Below are 19,468 nucleotides of genomic sequence, written 5' to 3' on the forward strand. Positions count from 1 at the left end.
AGACGTGCAGAAATTACGACTAAATACTGACATTTCTACAGGACTGTTTGGAAATAATTACCTTATTTCATTCCTATCGTCAACTACTTATTTGTTTAATCACACATTCCGTGCATGTTTTACTGAATTCGCTAATTTGTTTATATGTTAAAATCAGGCAAAATATTGTCGAGAATAATGTTATGGTTGATTTCATTTCATACTCCTTTTGTTTTATTTAATAAGAAAAAAAGCAGCAAAGATCACCAAATTAAACCTTCGCACATCACACCAGAAACCATGCTGTGAAATAAAGATAAGTCGTCTAACTAAGAGTTGATGTCGCTCGAGTATGGATATGGCGTATCTATATAAAGCTTCTTTCACAATGCAAGTATAAGCGATAAGTAGTGGTACAGAATACTGTAAAGGAAAAGCGTGTGCACGGACGAACAGACGGATACCCTTTTCACTATATACCTCATGCTTTCAACGGTAAGGTATAAAAGTTTTATTATTACACTTTTACATGACAGTTGGGGAAGATATATTTGTTTCTCACAACTATATCGAAATCAATTCATTTAAAGTGACTACTCTGTGTTATGGCTTGAACTACGAACAAGTCCTTTCAATTTGCTGTTTACCCCCCATCCTGCCGTTACTCGTGACATTTTTTTTTCTATTTATTTCTGTATTCTTTTGTACTATCTCTTTACTTCAGGTATCTACGCAGGTTAAAAGCCTGGATGTAGCTATATTCTTGTCACCAGAATCTCTTCACCTCAGATGCCCACGCGAATTGAAATGTTAAGGAAGTGACTTTGTCATTCCCTTCCGATTCGCTTTTCTCATATTGTCTACTCTAGATAAATGGTTAAGTAAGTTACTTTGTTCCACTCATCATCATATCTGTCCCGACTCCTATGTCTAATTAAATGCTTGGAAGTGGCCAAGTTTATTCCTTTGATCAGAATTAAATGGTTTGAAATGTTCGGGATGTGGCAGTGTTAATTCCTGTAAACAGATTTAATTTCGTAATACCCGAATTAAATAATGGACCTCTACCATTTCCTTTAGTGTTAGTTCTCCTGAGCAAACTAACATTAAAGTTAGTCAATAAGTTCGTTGGCTGTTGAAAAAAAAGTTTATGATTCCTCGTCAATATCCATATTTTGATTAGTCTTCTTCCTTTCAAAGTTTTACTACTGTTCCTCCTTTCAATTTATTTTGGTTTTTCCAGTAATCCAAATTATATTTTATAATATAATTATAACTGTAGATATGTTTGATTCTAGCTAAAGTATATTGGACTGTTTTCTCTGTCATTATTGTAATCTAAGAATGTATATATTCATTTGTTGTAAGTATTATAAAAAAAAGCTGATATCTCGTTTTTTTATATTTCACATATGTTGTTTTCTGTGAGGTACATACAGTAGTTCATGTTTTGGTAATCCTCTCTGAGTTATACTAGCGGGTGAGTCTTCTCATGCCTGTTTAAGCTATCTTTGGTGATGTACTAGGATACCTGCTCAGTTTTTTTATCAGTCCGCTTTAAATCACCCTTCTGGATATAATAGGGCATCCGTCTTCCCAGTCCGTTTGGGTAATCTTTCAAAATTAAACTAGCATGTCCATCTGTTCAGTACTTTTTATACAGTAATTTGGTTTAACTAGCGTACCCGGGTATTGACCTGCCTAATCCTGTTCTAAGGAGCACCCTCAATAAGTATGAGGTATAGAATGAGATCTGTACGGCCATTTCTCGGTAGATTGCTGAAGTATCCCTGAAGCTGACGACCACGGAAAGGCGAAAATTCAAAGTGTGTATGAAATACTTACAATCAATGTCCATACCAAAAGTGCCAAACATAAAGGTTACTTGCCTAATATTTACAGTGCCTGTCAGACAACTGACAGGAACTACGGACCGGGGGAATATCAACTCCAAATTAAGTCAAATAGGCTCTAATTCGGGGTACCAAGATGGACAAGTAGCTGCCCAGTCAAGTATACCCAAATACAACATATATAATACACATGCATGTATCAAAAATGGAGGGAAGCCAAAAATCCTAAGAAAGCATTTCGCAAAGAAACGATTAAACTATCAGGGGAACAGCCAGAACCCGTAAATCATGCTTCTCTTTTTTCAATTCGCAATGTCGAATCCGGATACATTTTACCTCTGTCATGTTTCCAGAGAAAAGAGATTCGACGATACGACCTTACTTGCACTAATCGGGCGAGAGGAAGTAAGTCAATTGATTATAAAGTACATTTCCCTGTGTTTAGATTACATCAAAGGTGTGATCCTTACATAACTTAATCATGTGTTTCCCAATTCATTCGGTTTCGATGATAAATTTTATCTAAATATAATACATCATTACATTGTTGTAATGGTAAAATCATATTCCAAGTAAAGCTCGTTCCATCGTCAAGTACTAGTTCCTAAAGGTTCGATTTTCTTGAAAGTATGAGTAACATATATGGTAACTGATTTAAAAAAAAGCAATCGGAAGTTTCATTTGAAAAACAACTCTGACGGGCTGAAACCGTGGTACAAAACTGCCATCTCAATGAATTGTTACAGGCTTGAACCTTGGTTTAAACAAAACGGCCATCTGACGCAACTGTCGCTGTAAAAAGTCCTATCTTACACAACTGAAATCGTAATAAAAAAAATCTCTCTCACACAACTGTGGTCATCTTAATGAATGATAAAATTGTATGTAACTTGGACCGCAAAATTATGTATTCCCCCGAATGCCTCTTTTTTTTTTTTTTTTTTTTTGTTTCTATGTATTGTAACTGTTTCTTCGTTGTTTTTGTTTCTGGTTTGTTTGACTTTCGAAGTCCCATGAATACCAATGATTGCAACTTTATTTAAATTACAACAGTTATGATAAAATATCGTGTATAACTTTGCCAAAATAAGATTTAAATTTGGAATTTCCAAGGGACATTATAGTTGATTTAATTTTTCAATTCGTGAACGGAGTATATTTTGAAAAAAAGATTGGTTTTTCCATTCTAAATAAGAGTTACTGAACACACATTACACTGAACGTACCAAATTTCAAGCATGACTAACGTGTACTACCTTCTTTTTCAACGAGAGGGTACGCTCATAGTTAGGGCACACAGACCGGCACGAACATATATCTGATATTTCGATCCGTTCGTCCGTCAACCTTTCGCGTTTTTAAATTTTGTAAATTTATTTATGCCTAAACGCACGTATTATTGATTGAATAATATTATTAATTTCACGAACTTTTTTTTGAAAAATCTCATTGTTCAGCTGATTCATATGAAGATTAGCATTTATTTCACAAGGAAAGGAACATCTATGTATGATACACCCCCTTCCGATGAAACTCCGTTCTATTCAGTAGGTAATTATATCGCGGGTATTTGATATCTAGTATGTGTTTCTACAAAATGTAAACCAAAATGAAAAGAAAACATAAACAAGCATGTACAAGTTATATACATTTATTGATAGCATGTCCTTGATATTTTTGGAGATTCCGGGTTTTTATTTCCTTACCTTTACAAGGTCTATTTACACCTGGCAGGTAACCAACAATACCTGTACAATTACAGGTATACGATCCTATAATATTTATACACTGTCCCGGACAATCGGTTTTGCCAGCTAAACATTCATTCATATCTGTAAAAATAATAAAATTGCATTCAAAAGTCTTTTGACTCAACATTTTAATGGATACTCAAGTCTTATTGTTTCCTTAGTTACATTTATCATTCCTGCCTACAATAATACGGAAGATTTGGTCTAAATCTCTGAAGGAACAACTTGTTCTGGCTATTGTGGGGAATTTTGCTCCTTTGTAAAGTCGTCGTACCGTATAAGAAGGAATTTTAATCTGTATTTAGAAATATATATATGTAGTTATATTAATTGTTTAGGACTTCTTTAAATATTCACTGTACACACGGGTTTTTTTTCCAAAGGATGGATGCTTTAAAACTCCTGAGCAGCAACGTTTTCCCCTAAAAATGAAATAAAAATGTTGCCTTTCGGGGGGATGCACTTGTGTAACAAATATATCAAATATAATTCACTGACAGACAAATTACATAAAATTCATGTTTGTTAATAGTTTGCCGAACTATAAAACTCAAGCAAGTGGGAAATGGTCCATTTTATAAATTATATTTAATATTCATGTTACAGGGAGTAAAACTTCGGGTGGGTATAGTTGGTCTTCATTCGTTGGACGACCAGTACTTGAAAAAATAGCATAGGTTGTTAATTCAATCAAGGAAAGACCAAATCTTTTCCTTGAAGAAAAGACACCAACAATTTTTATACTGGGGGAGGGGGCTGGGAATTTTTTTGTGAAAAAAAAATAGTTATTCGAATTTTTGCCATTTTTTTTGTTTACTCAGGCATGACCAGAAAAAAGTATGATTCAATATTACTCCCATATCTTAACAATGTAGATTTTCAAACAAAAATGTTTACTCCGGCCGCTGATGAAATAAAAAAAATCATTACACTTGAGCGAAAATAAATCTCGTTCTATCCATCTGCACCATGAAAACTGATTTGTTCAACGTGACATAGTTTTCCTTTCCTCTTTCGTCTACCTAGACTTAACTTTTTATGAGCAACTCGGCGGGTGTTTCTAGAAAAACATAAGACGCTTACCCAACCGGTACTCGTGGTCCATGCTCCCAGTTTTTAGTGGAGTCCGAGTTGCTCATTTAATTTCGTTAATTTGTATGTATTATTTTGGTTTATTTATGTTTTTTGTCTTTGCAACTCAAAATAAAATCCAAGGCCTTCCCTCGAGAAGAAAATGGCATGTGCCTAACCATTTTACTCGCTGCAACATTGTTTTTTTTTCATAGGAAAATTGACAAGGACTATATACGTCCATAAGGAAACTTTAAGGCTTTAATTAAAATCTTGACTTCCTTATGATTATATTTTTTCCAATACTTGGACAAATACATGTAGTCCCCTCTTTGTTTTTCAAGTTAATCATTTAGGTGACCATCGATAGAGCTTAATTAAAACCTTTATAAGATGACCCGATAAGGATTTCATCATTCCTTACAGACGTTATCTCCCTTTTATTGTTTTGTTTTCCAACATGGACCCACTTTCCGTCATTTTTGAAGGTCTAATAACCTGACTTGGCTGACTAGTAGTAATCATCATGTAGTACGTGTGTTATTTTTCGTTTGCTCTCCTCCTTAACCATCATTTTTTTTTTGCTCATCTCCGATCGATGAAACGATTTATTTTGTAACATATAATGTACTTGTGTACATCCTAGTTTTTTTTAATAAGACAATGGGATATTATGTTATCTTAAAGGTTCTCTCCCTTTGTTTCCGCACGTCTTCCTAAGTGATACATCACAGAACACTTGCGTTATTTTTATTTCATGGAAAATTGACTTTGTAAATACTTGAAGGGGTATAAGAACCTAACAGTGTTTGAGTCGAGGTATCGGTTTATCTGGCAGTCCCCGAAACTTTTTAAAAAAGATTTCAGTGATTTGCAGTTATTCATGTATTCCTGTCATGTTAATACCTTTTTACACGTTCACGCAAGAGTGAAGACCGTCAATTCAATGTGGCCCTCGGGTCAAGGTCGGGGCCTCAACTTATCTTTTTCCACAGTTGACAATCCTCAAAACCCAAATGTGATAGTACTAGTTTAATTGTTTGTACAAGTAAACTTTCATTTGTGTACTTGACATAATGTGTCTTCTTTTGTGGATATTATATGTTGTATGTCTTGTTTTGTTTCCAATCGGCACTCATTAAAATTTTACTTCAGCTTGTGAACGTTTGGTGTCTGTTATTTTGGTGTTCGTTTTGTACCTTACTGTCAAAATCGTCAGCATCTTTAAACTGTTAATGCTTTCAGCATGAAATTAACAAACTTACATTTCTACGCTAAGTTTTAATTCCGAGTTTTTTTCTGTCGATCATCATTAATATGAACCCTAATAGGCCTAGCATGTTTTATCTTATTATTTTCGACACATTCTCTTTTTTAAGTCCTAGTCATTTTCAGTATATTTTTTATACCTCAACATTTGTTGGCATCTTAAATTAATGTGGATTTGAAAAATTGATAAAATAACATTTTGTCATATGATAACTAGATGTGTACCGTAAATGTACAGGCGGACTTTCCACTTTCAAGTTGGACACGTTTTCTTAAAGGCACCTTTGCCAATTTCTATAAAGTATTGCTTAATTTTTATTGAAAAAAAATACATAAAATACACAAGTATAATACTGGACTAGTTCTCGTTGTTCTGAATGACTATAAACATCATGGATAAAACAAAACAAGAGACAGGTTACAACTGAAAACATAATCGACTGAATATTCATCTAAGTGATGTCCAAAATGTCAAAGATAATTATGAAATAAATGCAAAGTTTTCAGTGTTGAATAATAGTGAAATAATAATAAGGCACCGACCATTTTTCAAATAAATTATTTTCACTCAACTGATGCTGAAAAAGAATTAATTACTCACTGGAGTGAAAAAAAGCGCCCCCTCCCCCGGAGAAGAAAATGGTCTGTACCTAACAGTCGTCTTGAAATTATTCAGATTTTGCATGACCTTTGTTCATTAATGATACGTAGCTTAAGCAGCATGCATAGCAAAGGAAGAAAGAACTGTTTTATGTATTTTCAAATTCGATTAACTTATACCATGTGACTTCACATGTTTTTCAAGGTCTTTTGCCCAAGGAAAAGACATATCACAAATACTACAGATGTATGGTTTAACATCCGGGTGTTTAGATGTTCGGTGATATCTGAGATCGTCTCCCCGGACAAAGCACTGTAAACAGACATCACACTTGAATGGTTTCTCACCGGTGTGATACCGAATATGTCGGTCACGGTTCGGTCGTGAAGTGAACGATTTTCCACAAAAATGACAAATGTACTTCCGGTGAACCAATGAGTTATGAATATCATAGGGCTCAAATTCAGAATAGTTCAAGAAGCAAACGTCGCATGTGAACTGCTCTTGTTTGTAGAAATTTTTATTCCCTTTGATATTGTCTAACAAATCATCGGTTTTAGACTCTAACATTTCCGGTGAATTAATTGAAGTGTTCGAATTACTGTTTTCGCCAATTTCGCCATTGTCATCTGGAATCTGGCTTTTATCAATCAATTCGTTGATAACTTTTGACTCCGGACGAGACTTTCTTTTGTTTGTTTTGGGGTTGTTGCTGAAGATAGGAACAGAAGATAACCTTATACTACTTGATGACGAATTTAAACTTTCCGAGTACTCTCCATTCCCTTCCGACCCATCGACCGATTCCTCATTGTCCGAGGTATTAAATGCTTCGGACTTCGATAGGCTATAAAATTCGCCTTGCTTACAATCCTCGGTGTCTTTTTGTGAAGCGTTCGCAGAATTCCAGTTTTGATCAACTTCATCTCCCGAGTTGTTCTCGTGCGCAAGTGCAATATGTTCAGTAAGATGATGCTCTGTTGCGAAGCCATGTTGACATTCGGCACACCAATAGTCATTTTGAGCATTTCCAGATGATGTAGTGTCATAATTATTGATTTCTTGTTTCATCTCTTTATTTTCATTTTCATATCTGACAAGTGACTCTATATCTTCATATTGCGGAGGTTCTTTAATCACAGCTTGAGACAAGATGTTCGTCGAACTTTTCTGTTGCATTTGATCGCTCTGTCGTGTCTCAATAGTAGGCGACATTGAATTCGTGAACGAAGGGAATATCGGTTGTTGTTGTATTAGTCGTGATGTCATGAACGATGGAAACACAGTTGGAGATTCGGTTTTGATACTCAGGTTATTTGAACTAAATGCTGTGTGACTTTTCTTATGATCTGCTAACGCGCCTTCATTCTGGAACTGTTTCATGCAAACGTAACAAGTGTACTGGTGCGAATGTTCATGTGAGTGTTCATGTCTGACGAACTCATCATAGTTAGGGGAGTTCAAATTACAGAAGCAGCACCGGTAATGAGCGAAGTTTAGATCTGAACGATGCTTCCTGAGATGAGTTGTGTACCGTAATGGGTCACCAAAAACGATACCACAAGGTTCACATCTATAATCTCTCTTTACTTCATGTACTAACTGGTGCTTATTAAAGGCGAGAAGATTCGATCCTGTAAATTTGCACAGAGTACACTGAAACATTTTCAGTTCTGGATGGTTCTTCTTATGATCTTGAAACTTCACCGTGTTATCGAAAGCTTCGCCGCAGGTTTGACAAATGTGTATGATTTTTGAGTTGTGTTCCTTACGAATGTGGTTTTTTACAGTCTTACGGTCCATATATCCTTTCCGACATACATTGCACCTGAACGGCTTGTCGAAACTATGACGAATTAAATGTCGTTTTATATCATCTTTCCTGGTGAAACTTTCGTTACATAACTTACATGAGTATGGTCGGAAACCTGTGTGCAATCGCATGTGACGTTTCATGTTGTTACGACATGTAAACGTATTAAAGCATACCCGACAGGTGTATACACTGTGTATTTCTGTATTGTGTTGTTCAAATGCCTCTCCATCTGCCAATACAATACTGCATCGCTTACAGGGTATGTCTTTGACCTGTCTTACAGGTACTTTCGACATATCTTCGTCAGTAGAACAGTTTTTGCCAAGCTTGCATTCGATCATTGAGTTTTCGTCAGAAGGAGTGTGTTTTCTTTGTGTAAGATCAGGAGATCGCTTCGTGTGGTTTCCGTCAGAATGATTACCCATCTGGTCTTCTCCGTCTTGAAATTGACGTATGTTCGGACTGCTTAATGTCATGTTTGTGTCACCATCGACGTCATCGCCCATCGCTGTATCGTCATCCTCGACCATGTCGCTGCAACTTGATACATCATTATTTTCATTCGGCTGACAGTTTTGATCTTCCTGCTCGAGATTTATGATCGTTTTCGGAATCGGAGGAGTAACACTTTTATGATCTTTTTCGCCCTGAAAACCATTCATCTTATTCAATTCTACAAGATCTATTGTCGGTGTATGCAGTCTTGGATCAATTTCACCATCAAGCTTGTGTTTAGCGCCATCTTGTATCTGTTGAAAGAATGGCAACTGTTCTTTCGGAAATGGCAATTGGTTCGGTGCAAGTAAATAACGCTTCTCCTGCTTACGTTCCTGCCACTCAGAGTCCTCAAACTTCCGCTTTTGGTGATCAGTCTCCAGCCCAGATCTGTGAGTGGGTGATTTACTTCCAAGCTTCTGGAAAAAGTTGTGAACTTTGACAACGATCTGTTGTGACTCTATACCTGTTGATATACAGATGATGCCATCAATCTCAAGCTGAGTGTCGTAAGATATTGTCTCTTTACATAATGTGACAATATTTTGTTTCAGCAGCCTCGTTATCAAATCCTTCTCGTTGTTCAACATGGTACTAGTCCGTTGCACCTACAAAAGAATTCAGACAGTTAGAAAATAGAATTAACTTCTAGTATTTATTCACATTTTCATCAGTCCGACGCTATAAAGCAGCTTTGTTTGAGACCTAAAGCATTGTTGTATTCAGCAGTGGTGGATCAAGAAGTTTCGAAAAATGGGGCTCCAGTGATATAGTTTTTACTATATAATCAACCAAACTTTTCGAGCATAGGGAAAGTAAGAGCTAACACTCTGTATTGTGACCCATTCAATACTATCTAATTAAATTGTTGGGGGGTTTTCATCTATGTGAAAACATCATCCTACAGACATAATTGTTTCCCTAGTTTCTGTTAGTCATATGTTAAGTACTTTTTTTTTCATTTCAACACAAGGAATCTTTAAAACATGTCCTATTTTCTAGAAAAACGATTTTTGATCAAAATTTATTTCAATGTAAGTGGTGTAATGCAAATCTTTTCCTTGACAAACCTCTATTCATTGCTTTGGTTCTTGAACCAGAAGTGTCCGTTGTAACATATTTATATTCCAACCGCTAATGGGACGGCCATTTGTTTCTGAGTGGGGGATGGGGTGCTTACAGTTTTGGTCGGGGCAGAATATTGATTTAAAAAAAATAAGAATCATAATAGGATAATTAATTGGAAAGAGACTATCACGAGTGCCAAACAATGAGTGTGGAACTTGTTCGTGCGTTCTTGGCGCGAATGAGTGATTATATAGAGGTTGTTCACGATAACGAACTGAATTATATTTAATAAAAAGCATCTTTTCAACACTTACTAGTAATAAGCCATGCTTTCCAAAAAAGTATAAAAATATCTTTAAAACTCTTTTTTGATCTTAAACTAGTGCACATAACACAGAATCTAATTTAACAAAAAATAATGGACAAATGGAAGCCTCTGTATAAAAAGCCGATATGTAGAACCTATTAGACATCAACAATGCAAATTATACAGAAATATACTATTCATTATGTGTGGATATTAAAATAGTACCATAAAAAATCAACTAGCACCAAACTTTCATCATACACTTGAAAATAAAATATATGGTAGCAGGTTATTTTCAAGTGTGCACCACGGGCATTGTTTTTTTAATAGACCGAAAAAAATATAATCATTCCTTATAATTGAATTTTAGTATCAAACATGTTGATTCGACGAGTAAATCATTAAAAAAGGTTGATTACTTCATAGTCATATTAATGTGGTCAATGAGATGATGGACATTTTTTATCCAATCAGAAGAACCCCTGAAATTGAATTATATAGTAGTATATGAACAACCGAAATTCATTTACTTTCTTTTTTTAGCTCACCTGCCCAAAGGCCATGTGAGCTATTGCAAAAACTTGGCGTCCGTCGTCGTTAGCAATTGTACAAAACTCTTCTCCTCTGAAACTACTTGGCTGATTAGAACTAAACTTGGTATAAATGTTCCTTGGGGTATCCTGCATAGAACTGATGTGGGGATTTTTAATTCGTCGAAAAACATGACCGCCGTTACTAAAAATAGAACATAGAGGTCAGACAGTAGATTTTTTAATATATCTCCAAAACCGTTAGGTTTAGCTAAATTCTGACAGAGTAAAAGTGTTCAGCATGATGAGATCTATCTTTGGTCAAGTTTTGGTTTTAATCCGCTAAGGTCTCACTAACCACTTCTAACGTTTCCATTACTTTACATGTTAAAAAAGTAATTTTCAAAGTCCCACTGTGAATTCCCAGGACAAATGATATCTTAAAGTTGCATACCGTTGCGAAGCTTGGAAAGTAAGGCTTCCAAAATCATTATGCTAATGGTACGATGATTGTAGAAATTCTTCACAAAATTTACTTGAATAAATAATACTGAAAATCCACATTTTTACCTGTTCTGCTAACTGACAGCATGGAGGCAAATTACTCACACATGTAAACAATATTCATACACTTTTTAGTTAATTACATATATGATTTTAAAGTACACATTCTCAGCTTTATTTTGACTACTTTTAATCATAATACACACAAATAATGCACTTACAATGCATATGTCTAGGTTCAGTGTGTTTTTGGTACTACATAGGAGGAGTGGCCATTTGACGCGGACGTGGTTAGTGAGACCTAAGCCATGTTGGAGTTATTGCCCTTTTTGCTATATTTTATGTTATTTCTTTCCAAAATCTTTTCCTCTAACACTACTTGACCAATTGAAACCAAACTTAATATGAATGTTCCTTGTGATATCCTGCATAGAACTGATGTGGGGATTTTTGATCCATCAAAAACATGGCTCCCATTACTTAAAATAGATCATAGGGGTCAGTCCGTAGTTTTTCGCATACATCTCAAAACCGTTAGGTTTAGCCAAACTCTTTCAAATGCTGAAATGATCCTTATTATAAGGCCTTCAGGGATCAAAGTTGTCTGGCGACTCCTTGTAAGAGTTATTGCCCTTGAAAGATGTTTTTTTTTTACAGTTTTCAGCCAATATTTTGAAACCTATAATAGATAGAAAGAAACTTTCAATTGCAGAAATGATCCTTATGACAAGTCCTACCAAAGTCTTCTTGAGTCAAAATTGTTGGACGTCTCCCTGTTAAATTTATTACCCTTGAAAGACAAACGATAACCAGATGAGTAATTCATGCTCCTGGGAGCCTCTTATTTAATTTCTATGTGCCAGACCAAGATATTTATTCACAAAAACTGCCACCCACCCTCAGAGTCAGAATGATGAATCAAATGGCAGCCCCTCATTAAAATTGCATCATCTTCAACATGATGGAGAAGCCAATTTTATGTTAGTTCATACAATTATGCTTTTTGGGAGGCTAATTTTTATTTTGCTTAATCGCCTACTTGGTGTTAGTTTAAGAAAATTTCTCACTGAACTATGTGGACTAATCGTATGGCAGTAGCAGAAGCGTGATTATACATTCAGTGAATTCATTTGGACAAGTTATATACAAGGCTTACAATTATAGGTTCCCTAGAAGCGCGTTTGGTTCAGAATCACTGGTGGCACTAAAACAAAATAGTGTGAAAAAAAAACCATTCTGAAAGTTAATTACATGTACCATAGTTTTACGTTGGTTTAAAGTAGCGGAAACAATGTTTCAATGGGAGACAACTTATTTACCGGTTTGACTAAAAACGTGATTTAAACCGAGTAAAATGAAAATATCAAGACATGTCATGCACACATTTTTTTTAAATTGAGTAGTTTGTGTGTCGGGTTTGATTGTACTGATAAGTCCCTCTCAATTTCGTAAGTTGTACAGCAAAAAATAGCTTATATTTTCTATACCCCAGGGTCAGTAAAATTACCGTGATTTTACCAAAGACTTAGATAATGAACTTGGTCTGACAAGTATCTAAACAATCAAGTCTGCATTTTTTGGAACTTGGAACTTGGAACGCAGATACGGATCCATATATTTAGAATAAAAATTCCAAACCCGTCTTACACCGAGCCCTCACAAACTCATGGATCCGATAATAGATTGTATGGAACATGCAAATTAAAACCTTTTTCTTTCACACCGACAGACATGTACATGTAACGTGTAGGTATATTGTTGGTATGTGAGGATTCTGATTTGTACATGCATTTCATTTAAACCTACCATTTGAAACTTTGCTTCCACCATATCGAAAATTTTGGCAAAGTGAGCACTTTATAGTTCAAAAGAAATGGAAAACTGGAGAAACAAAAGTAGTATCACGTGAAATAGTTCTTTCTTCATCGTTTTTATTTTATTTCTTTTTTCATTTTTTAAAAAAAGAAGACGTCTCCATTTTGTAAATTTAGTCTATCGGACACGTGCCTGCATCCTTCTAAATTAGGAGATAAAGGACAGCAATACTACAATCCAGTAAGTAAAACTTAAATACCATGGCTAAAAGATAACTTTATGATATAGTTTTATTATTTTTCTCATATAATAAGTTCCAAACGTAGTACAGTTTAGAACACCCGTGCACTGTAATTGTAGATTATAGAAAGAGAATGCCCATGACACAATACCACAAGAAGGCACACCACAATTCGGTTTTCAAAGATTGCATTAAACTGCAAAACTACAAGACTTGTAAAATTTTTAGGTTTTTACCATAATTCTTAAATCTGGAAACGTATGATAAAAGACATTCCTACCTTCGGACAGTTTCAGTGTTCTATTTAAATGTATACATGTAACTGCAATTTTCTTGACATAAAAATATCAACAACTTCTGGATACAATACGTCGGTAATTTTATAAGTCACATGTAGGAGGAACTTTAAAGTTAGGAAAATCCGTTCACACTTAGTAATACGTTTAAATAGAGTATCATTGTGAAGGGGATGTGATATGACGACCTGCTTTCGGTATATATACACTGAACACCAAATTTCTTTTAGTATAAGACAACGCATCCCAAAATTCCCACGTTGCCACAATCTTCGGACCAATTTCCCCCCTAGTTGGAAAATAGGGGGATATTTAAGTCAACCCATTTTTATTTTTTAACTACCAAGTGACATTTATAGTATTTGCATAAAATAAGGAAACTCTAAGACAAATGAGCAATGACATAATAGGATTTAGCGTGTTATCATAAAGAAAATAATTTATTTTGAAGCTAATTAGATGAGAATTCCTATTTTTGTTTTGCATGTTAACTTATTTCCAAAGGGGGAACCAGTTTGTTTTAAAATGTCATTTAAAACAATATACACTGTTGCAATATACCCTTAAGATCACACGGTGATAATCAAAACATCTTGCCAATGTTTTCCTGTACTTTACCTATAATTACACCAGAAGAGATTCCTATTTGAAATGGAGATTACGACCCCTTCCCCCCTTCACACTGTCTGCATTATCTAGACTACATCAATGTCATTATCGTTCCCATTTCACCATTAAGTTGAATCGAATTGATACCCGCCGTAATTTTCAAGATTGTACCATTAAATATACGCTTTGCATACCACTGACAAAATAATACTTAACACAAGTTTCGAGGTCGACAAAGTTAATGGTCTACACACATGTACATTCATCCCTACTCTTCTTAGTTTATGTTATTTTTTTACTTAGTTAACTCACGCATTATATAATGATACAAAATAAAAACATCATAAAGACGGGGTCAACTACGAAAGGTTAAAGTATAATTTGTGACGCTTCATACACATCTTTAAATCTTAATTTTGTCCGAATGCATGCATGCATAACTGAAAGTCTGTGTATGTGAAGGGGTCGTACGTTAAATATATTATCAAAATTTATATATAAATCATAGATAATCTAGGTAAATGTAGCATTTTCGCTGAAAAAAGTCAAGAAACCTTTATAACTGATACTATAGTGTGATGCATATGGCTTCACTGTGATGGCTTGCACATTGTCTTAAAAATGCGTATTTTTATTAAACAAAACTTAATATATCTGATTACTATTATCTAAATTTCATCGAAAAAAAGAGCAAATTAGTATAAATCAAATCATTTACCTTAATCTCATAGTACAGTATCCGTGCAATTAAAAAAATATTGCGGATGACGTACTTTACATTAAATAGGGGAGGTACCAAACCGGATCAATTTTAAATATTTCCTGTTTCGGAAGCTTTGACGATAACAGTGCACTTTGGAGGAGAGGACATAGTAACAATCGACACGAGATAGTGGGTTCGTATTCTAAAGTGAAAATAATGTTAGAAATATCAAAAGGCATTTAAACTTATCTCAGAACCCTGTAATCACACACCTAACATTGTCACAATATTCGATAAAGATAGGTTTTATAAGTTGATCATCTGAAACAGGGTGTACGGCGGTATTACCAAACACTATATACGAATGCATTATTTTAATGTATTTATAAGTCCTGTTTAAAAATTCTCATAACAAGTGGTTTATTTTGTTCATTTGCCATTTTTACGTTAAAAATCACTTAAAATTTTCGCAAAGAGTTATTTTAACAGTGAATATTTTAAAATCTTCATATTTTGATTTGTGTTATATCAATAGGTAACTTACAAAATATCATTTAGTATACATCAGCTAACTGACATTTTTTTATTCAAAGATGTTGAAAAGCATTCTTAAAAACCTAATGATATAAACAAAACTCTAACGTAATTCTTCAAATGATTTGATCATTTCGACCGCCGATGTCCAGCTGGTTTCGCCAACAGACGTCCTCCTGCGAATGTGATAAATCTCTCCCTCAGCACACCCCTTCGGAATAAACCATTTCCTTTCATCTACACACACTCACAGTTGTGTGCTACTAATCATAGAAAAATTTGGCATATGTTTCCCCAAGATTCCATCAAGTCCTGCGTGATAACGAAATACGATAGCCTACACTGTAAGCTTTCCGTCTACATCGAAATCTGCTAATGAGCCACGATGCAAAGCTAAATCACGTGATTTGATTCTATTTCCAGATCCCATACATACTCCGAAGGTGAACAAGAGGATATAAGAGAGATGGAATGCGACTGCAAAATGAGGCTCAGAAAACGACATTTCTATCCTTCATCAACCGATACCCCCTCTTTAAAGGAAAAAAATCCTGGCAGTCATTATTCCTCAAATTAGTATCTATATATTTTACTATTAGTGAAGGAGACAACATTGAATTGATTCAGTCAATTATTTAAATTTTAACTGTTACTATTGTCTCAAATTGACGATACTTCCATCATTATTTTCTATTTTGAAGACAGATAGATATAGATAGAAGACAATACAGTTAGTTTAGAACGATATTTTTAACAACTTTTCTGCATTTTGACAATTACATTTATTACTGTATATCATTAATAGTGCAATTATTACAATTAAGAAACACTAATCCCATTAAACTAAGTTATGAAGGTAAAATATATATTCCCGAAATTATGAAAAATTTCACTCTTTGTACCCATGCTTCAATCACAAAATTTACGATAAGGATCGATCAATAATAAGAATTATATGTTTACCCCTATCAGTGCCTCCATTCGGATAAGTTTTTAGTTATATGATCCGACAGGAATCTAACAATAAATGAAAGTTACTTATAAAGTTTGGAATGAGTCGGTTGATTTAGTCAAGCAAAAACAAAGTAAAACCTTACCTGCATTCTGCAACTTTGCAATTGGCCCTAAATTCTTAATTCCGAGCGTTATCTCATAACTTTCCAGTATGAAGCACCTCCTTGGAATTTGCTCGAGTTCGCGTGCGTTGCAGACGACCAGCTGTTTCCAGCCCGGATGAATGTCTTTTTATGGACTTCACGCGGAACTTGGCGGAAGATACCGAGCCGGATCATAATAATGATTAGCGTATGTTGATAATCCGCATTAATAGTGTGTAGGGAAAGCGATTACATTATATATATATATATAATCACTTTGGAACAGAAATATACGGAGTGTTAAACATAATGGGCTGTACCTACGTGATCCCGTTTATACTCTTTCCAAATATTTAACGGGCGATTACATTTTGACCACTCTATAACCTTTTCGTTCTGGAAATTATCCATGTTAAAATAACAATCCTTTCTCTGGAGTTTCGAATATAATTACAATGAATTCATTTAGAAGGGGAAAAATGGAAGAATAGTTAGCTGGGATAACCTGCACGATCTCAAATTAATGCTATAACATTGATATGGAAGATAAGTCTTCGTGGCTTTGAAATGAAATGAGAAAAAATAGCGCAAGTGTTTTCAGTCTATACCGATATCGTTCAATATCAATGATTGAAAATGTGTATCATTGGTTTCAGTTGTTAGCTTTGATCGCAAAGAATGTCACTGGAACTTGTACATTATATATTTTGTATCATGTATGTAACATTTGAAAACTTTGGTTTTTAAAGTGAAAATTCATTTTCTCATTTACCGGGGGAAAGCACACGCGACATATAAATGTGTTTCGTTAATCAAACACTGAATTTTATTGTAAAATGCTCCAAGACACTTTAACAAGTGAACTTCCATATGCAACCAAATGCAGATTTCTTTTAACTGCTCAGTCAGGATTAAACATAGAACGGTTGTTGTTAGATTTTTTTGTTTGTTATTTTTATTTTTTCATAAGCGTACCACTAATCCTCAAAGTCTAGAGGGTCCACATGCCTGAATTGGGTTCCGGATTAAGCATCCCGGATACAGCCGAATTTAAATATTCGTTATGCAAAAAATTAGGATAATGGCAAGTTATCCTCTTAAAATTAAGTATTGATATCTTAATAAAAAATAAGTAATTGACTAATCAATTATATTAAACATTAATAACATTCTGTTCATAACTTGGAAAACTTATTAATTACTAGTAATGAAACACTTGGAGTTTGTCTGGCAATTTATGCACATTCGTTATAATAATAAATGAAAAATCATTCATCCAAAGTCCTCTAAAGAAATGAAATCCATATAATACCACGATACATATACATGTACATTCTTTTTTTTTAAATAAATACACCTTAACATAACTCGATAATGAGTAAGGATAAAGACACTAGCATTTCTTTAAATTGACCATACCCATTAAAGCAAGATATTTAGGGAAAAAAACACTCGTTGGGCTCTGTAAAAAACGGATATTAATTTAGTTGTCTTCGAGAAGACCGCGGTAATAACTGAATACTCGTGGATAGCCCCCTTCTTTCTAAGCTGCTTAGTCGTATCAATATGCTTACTTTCTTGATAAATACTTAAACAACTTAACTATATACTTTATCCACACATAAATCACTTCTATATACCAGTAACCCAAACATTAGGGAAGCCTCGTTAGATTCTCAGGTGTGTGTGTGTTTGTGTGTATGCATGCGTGTGCGTGCGTGTGCGTGTTGAAATAGACCCAAAGCAGAAAGCAACGTCTTGTATGTGATAAATAATAGAACTGAAATCTGGTAAGTAGCCATATTCAACCAACAAACAACCCGTGGCTGAATGGATAACCCCCTTAATCAATTGTAGTTGTCAGGCTATAAATGCAAAAAAGGTCCAATCAAAGTAGGCGTATTGGAGCCGCTATACAGAGAGCAAAAGTCTCCTTCCTGACCACTTCTCCTTTTCCCCTGTTGCATTACAGAATTCGCTTTCCTTCTGTTTTTCATTTTATATTACTTATTGCAAGTTTTGTTCAATTTTACTTATTTACTTACTGATTATGTAGGAAATATTTGTTTCTGTACATCAAAATATCAAATAACAACGTTATTATACCCTGCTTCAAAAAAAATATTTAATTATAATGCTATCCGTCCTCCGTCTATTCGTCCGTCTCCAGTTCTAATAAGCAACTCCTTTCAAACCGCTGAATGGAATTTGATGAAACTCTTATAGGTTCTTTATCATGGTGCATGATATCATTTTGCATCTCTTATTTTTTTTCATCTGAATGATTTTTATGATTCCCTTTATGGTTCTATGGAATTGAACTTGCAGGGGTGTTACTAAGTGAGATTTGCTCACAATTTTTTTCTTAGTTTCTATTTTTTTTTGTCGTCTATAGAGAAACGAAACAAAGGTGAAATGACTGATTATCAATTTGACAGTGTCCGAAGATGTATGAAAAGATGGGGTCTAGGAGTACATGTGACTAAAACTAAAATTATTGGCTTCTTTCAACTCATCCATGCACAGAAGCTCGAATTTTCATAATGACTAACCAACGCAGTGATCTCCAACCTTCAGGTATCCTTCTCTACAGGCACACATCCGAGTACCCAGTCGGTTATAACAAATGTGGTCGCATCCTCCATTATTCGTCAAGCACTCATTGATGTCTGGAAAACAAAAACAAAACATGAACATAACCACACACACACAAGCATGCATGTATGTCGGAGCATGATAGTGTAATATCTAGATTACTTCCATGATCTATTAAACCATATTACACCAGGAGTATCCGCCTTCCTGTTGATCTAAGAAAGATAATCAATATTCAAAATATGTTATTAGTCTGCTCTGTATAAATACCTTCTTTTTGGTTTGTTGCCATATTTTGATAAGTAAAGGTTTTTTTTCAGAATAGTCATCTTAT

The 19,468-nt window shown here is 34.6% G+C and overlaps 2 protein-coding genes and 1 long non-coding RNA gene across 10 annotated transcripts in view; 1 reads left to right on the top strand and 2 right to left on the bottom strand.

The window, feature by feature from the left end:
• LOC148604460 (uncharacterized) overlaps positions 1 to 19,468 on the bottom strand; it is a 58,122-nt gene that overhangs the window by 27,956 nt on the left and 10,698 nt on the right. For all 3 annotated transcript variants that reach the window (XM_088549970.1, XM_088549969.1, XM_088549972.1), the window contains exons 6-7: positions 19,092 to 19,208; positions 3,539 to 3,664 (exon numbers count right to left, since the gene is read on the bottom strand). In XM_088549970.1, the coding sequence (XP_088406096.1) occupies positions 3,539 to 3,664; positions 19,092 to 19,208 (243 nt within the window). The remainder of the gene's footprint in view (positions 1 to 3,538; positions 3,665 to 19,091; positions 19,209 to 19,468) is intronic.
• Positions 376 to 16,004, top strand: LOC148604461 (uncharacterized). The gene is made up of 4 exons (XR_015916083.1): positions 376 to 474; positions 13,210 to 13,299; positions 14,993 to 15,101; positions 15,866 to 16,004. It is a non-coding gene; the product is annotated as an uncharacterized LOC148604461 (long non-coding RNA).
• LOC148604462 (uncharacterized) lies at positions 6,226 to 19,189 on the bottom strand. 6 transcript variants are annotated; one of them, XM_088549974.1, is made up of 2 exons: positions 16,540 to 16,676; positions 6,226 to 9,443 (listed from the first exon to the last, which is right to left on the bottom strand). In XM_088549974.1, exons 1-2 carry the CDS (start codon positions 16,543 to 16,545, stop codon positions 6,693 to 6,695), a joined length of 2,757 nt encoding a protein of 918 aa, XP_088406100.1. In that variant the 5' UTR covers positions 16,546 to 16,676; the 3' UTR covers positions 6,226 to 6,692. The 6 variants fall into 6 exon arrangements, with proteins under 6 accessions (XP_088406100.1, XP_088406105.1, XP_088406103.1 ...); XM_088549979.1 differs by lacking the exon at positions 16,540 to 16,676 and adding an exon at positions 19,092 to 19,189 and having other exon boundaries at positions 6,547 to 9,443; XM_088549977.1 differs by lacking the exon at positions 16,540 to 16,676 and adding an exon at positions 14,924 to 15,034 and having other exon boundaries at positions 6,547 to 9,443.

The sequence above is a fragment of the Perna viridis genome, chromosome 10, assembly GCF_037379345.1.
Source record: "Perna viridis isolate PV_CMFRI_1.1 ecotype Kerala chromosome 10, ASM3737934v1, whole genome shotgun sequence".
In the NCBI taxonomy this organism is placed as follows: domain Eukaryota; kingdom Metazoa; phylum Mollusca; class Bivalvia; order Mytilida; family Mytilidae; genus Perna; species Perna viridis.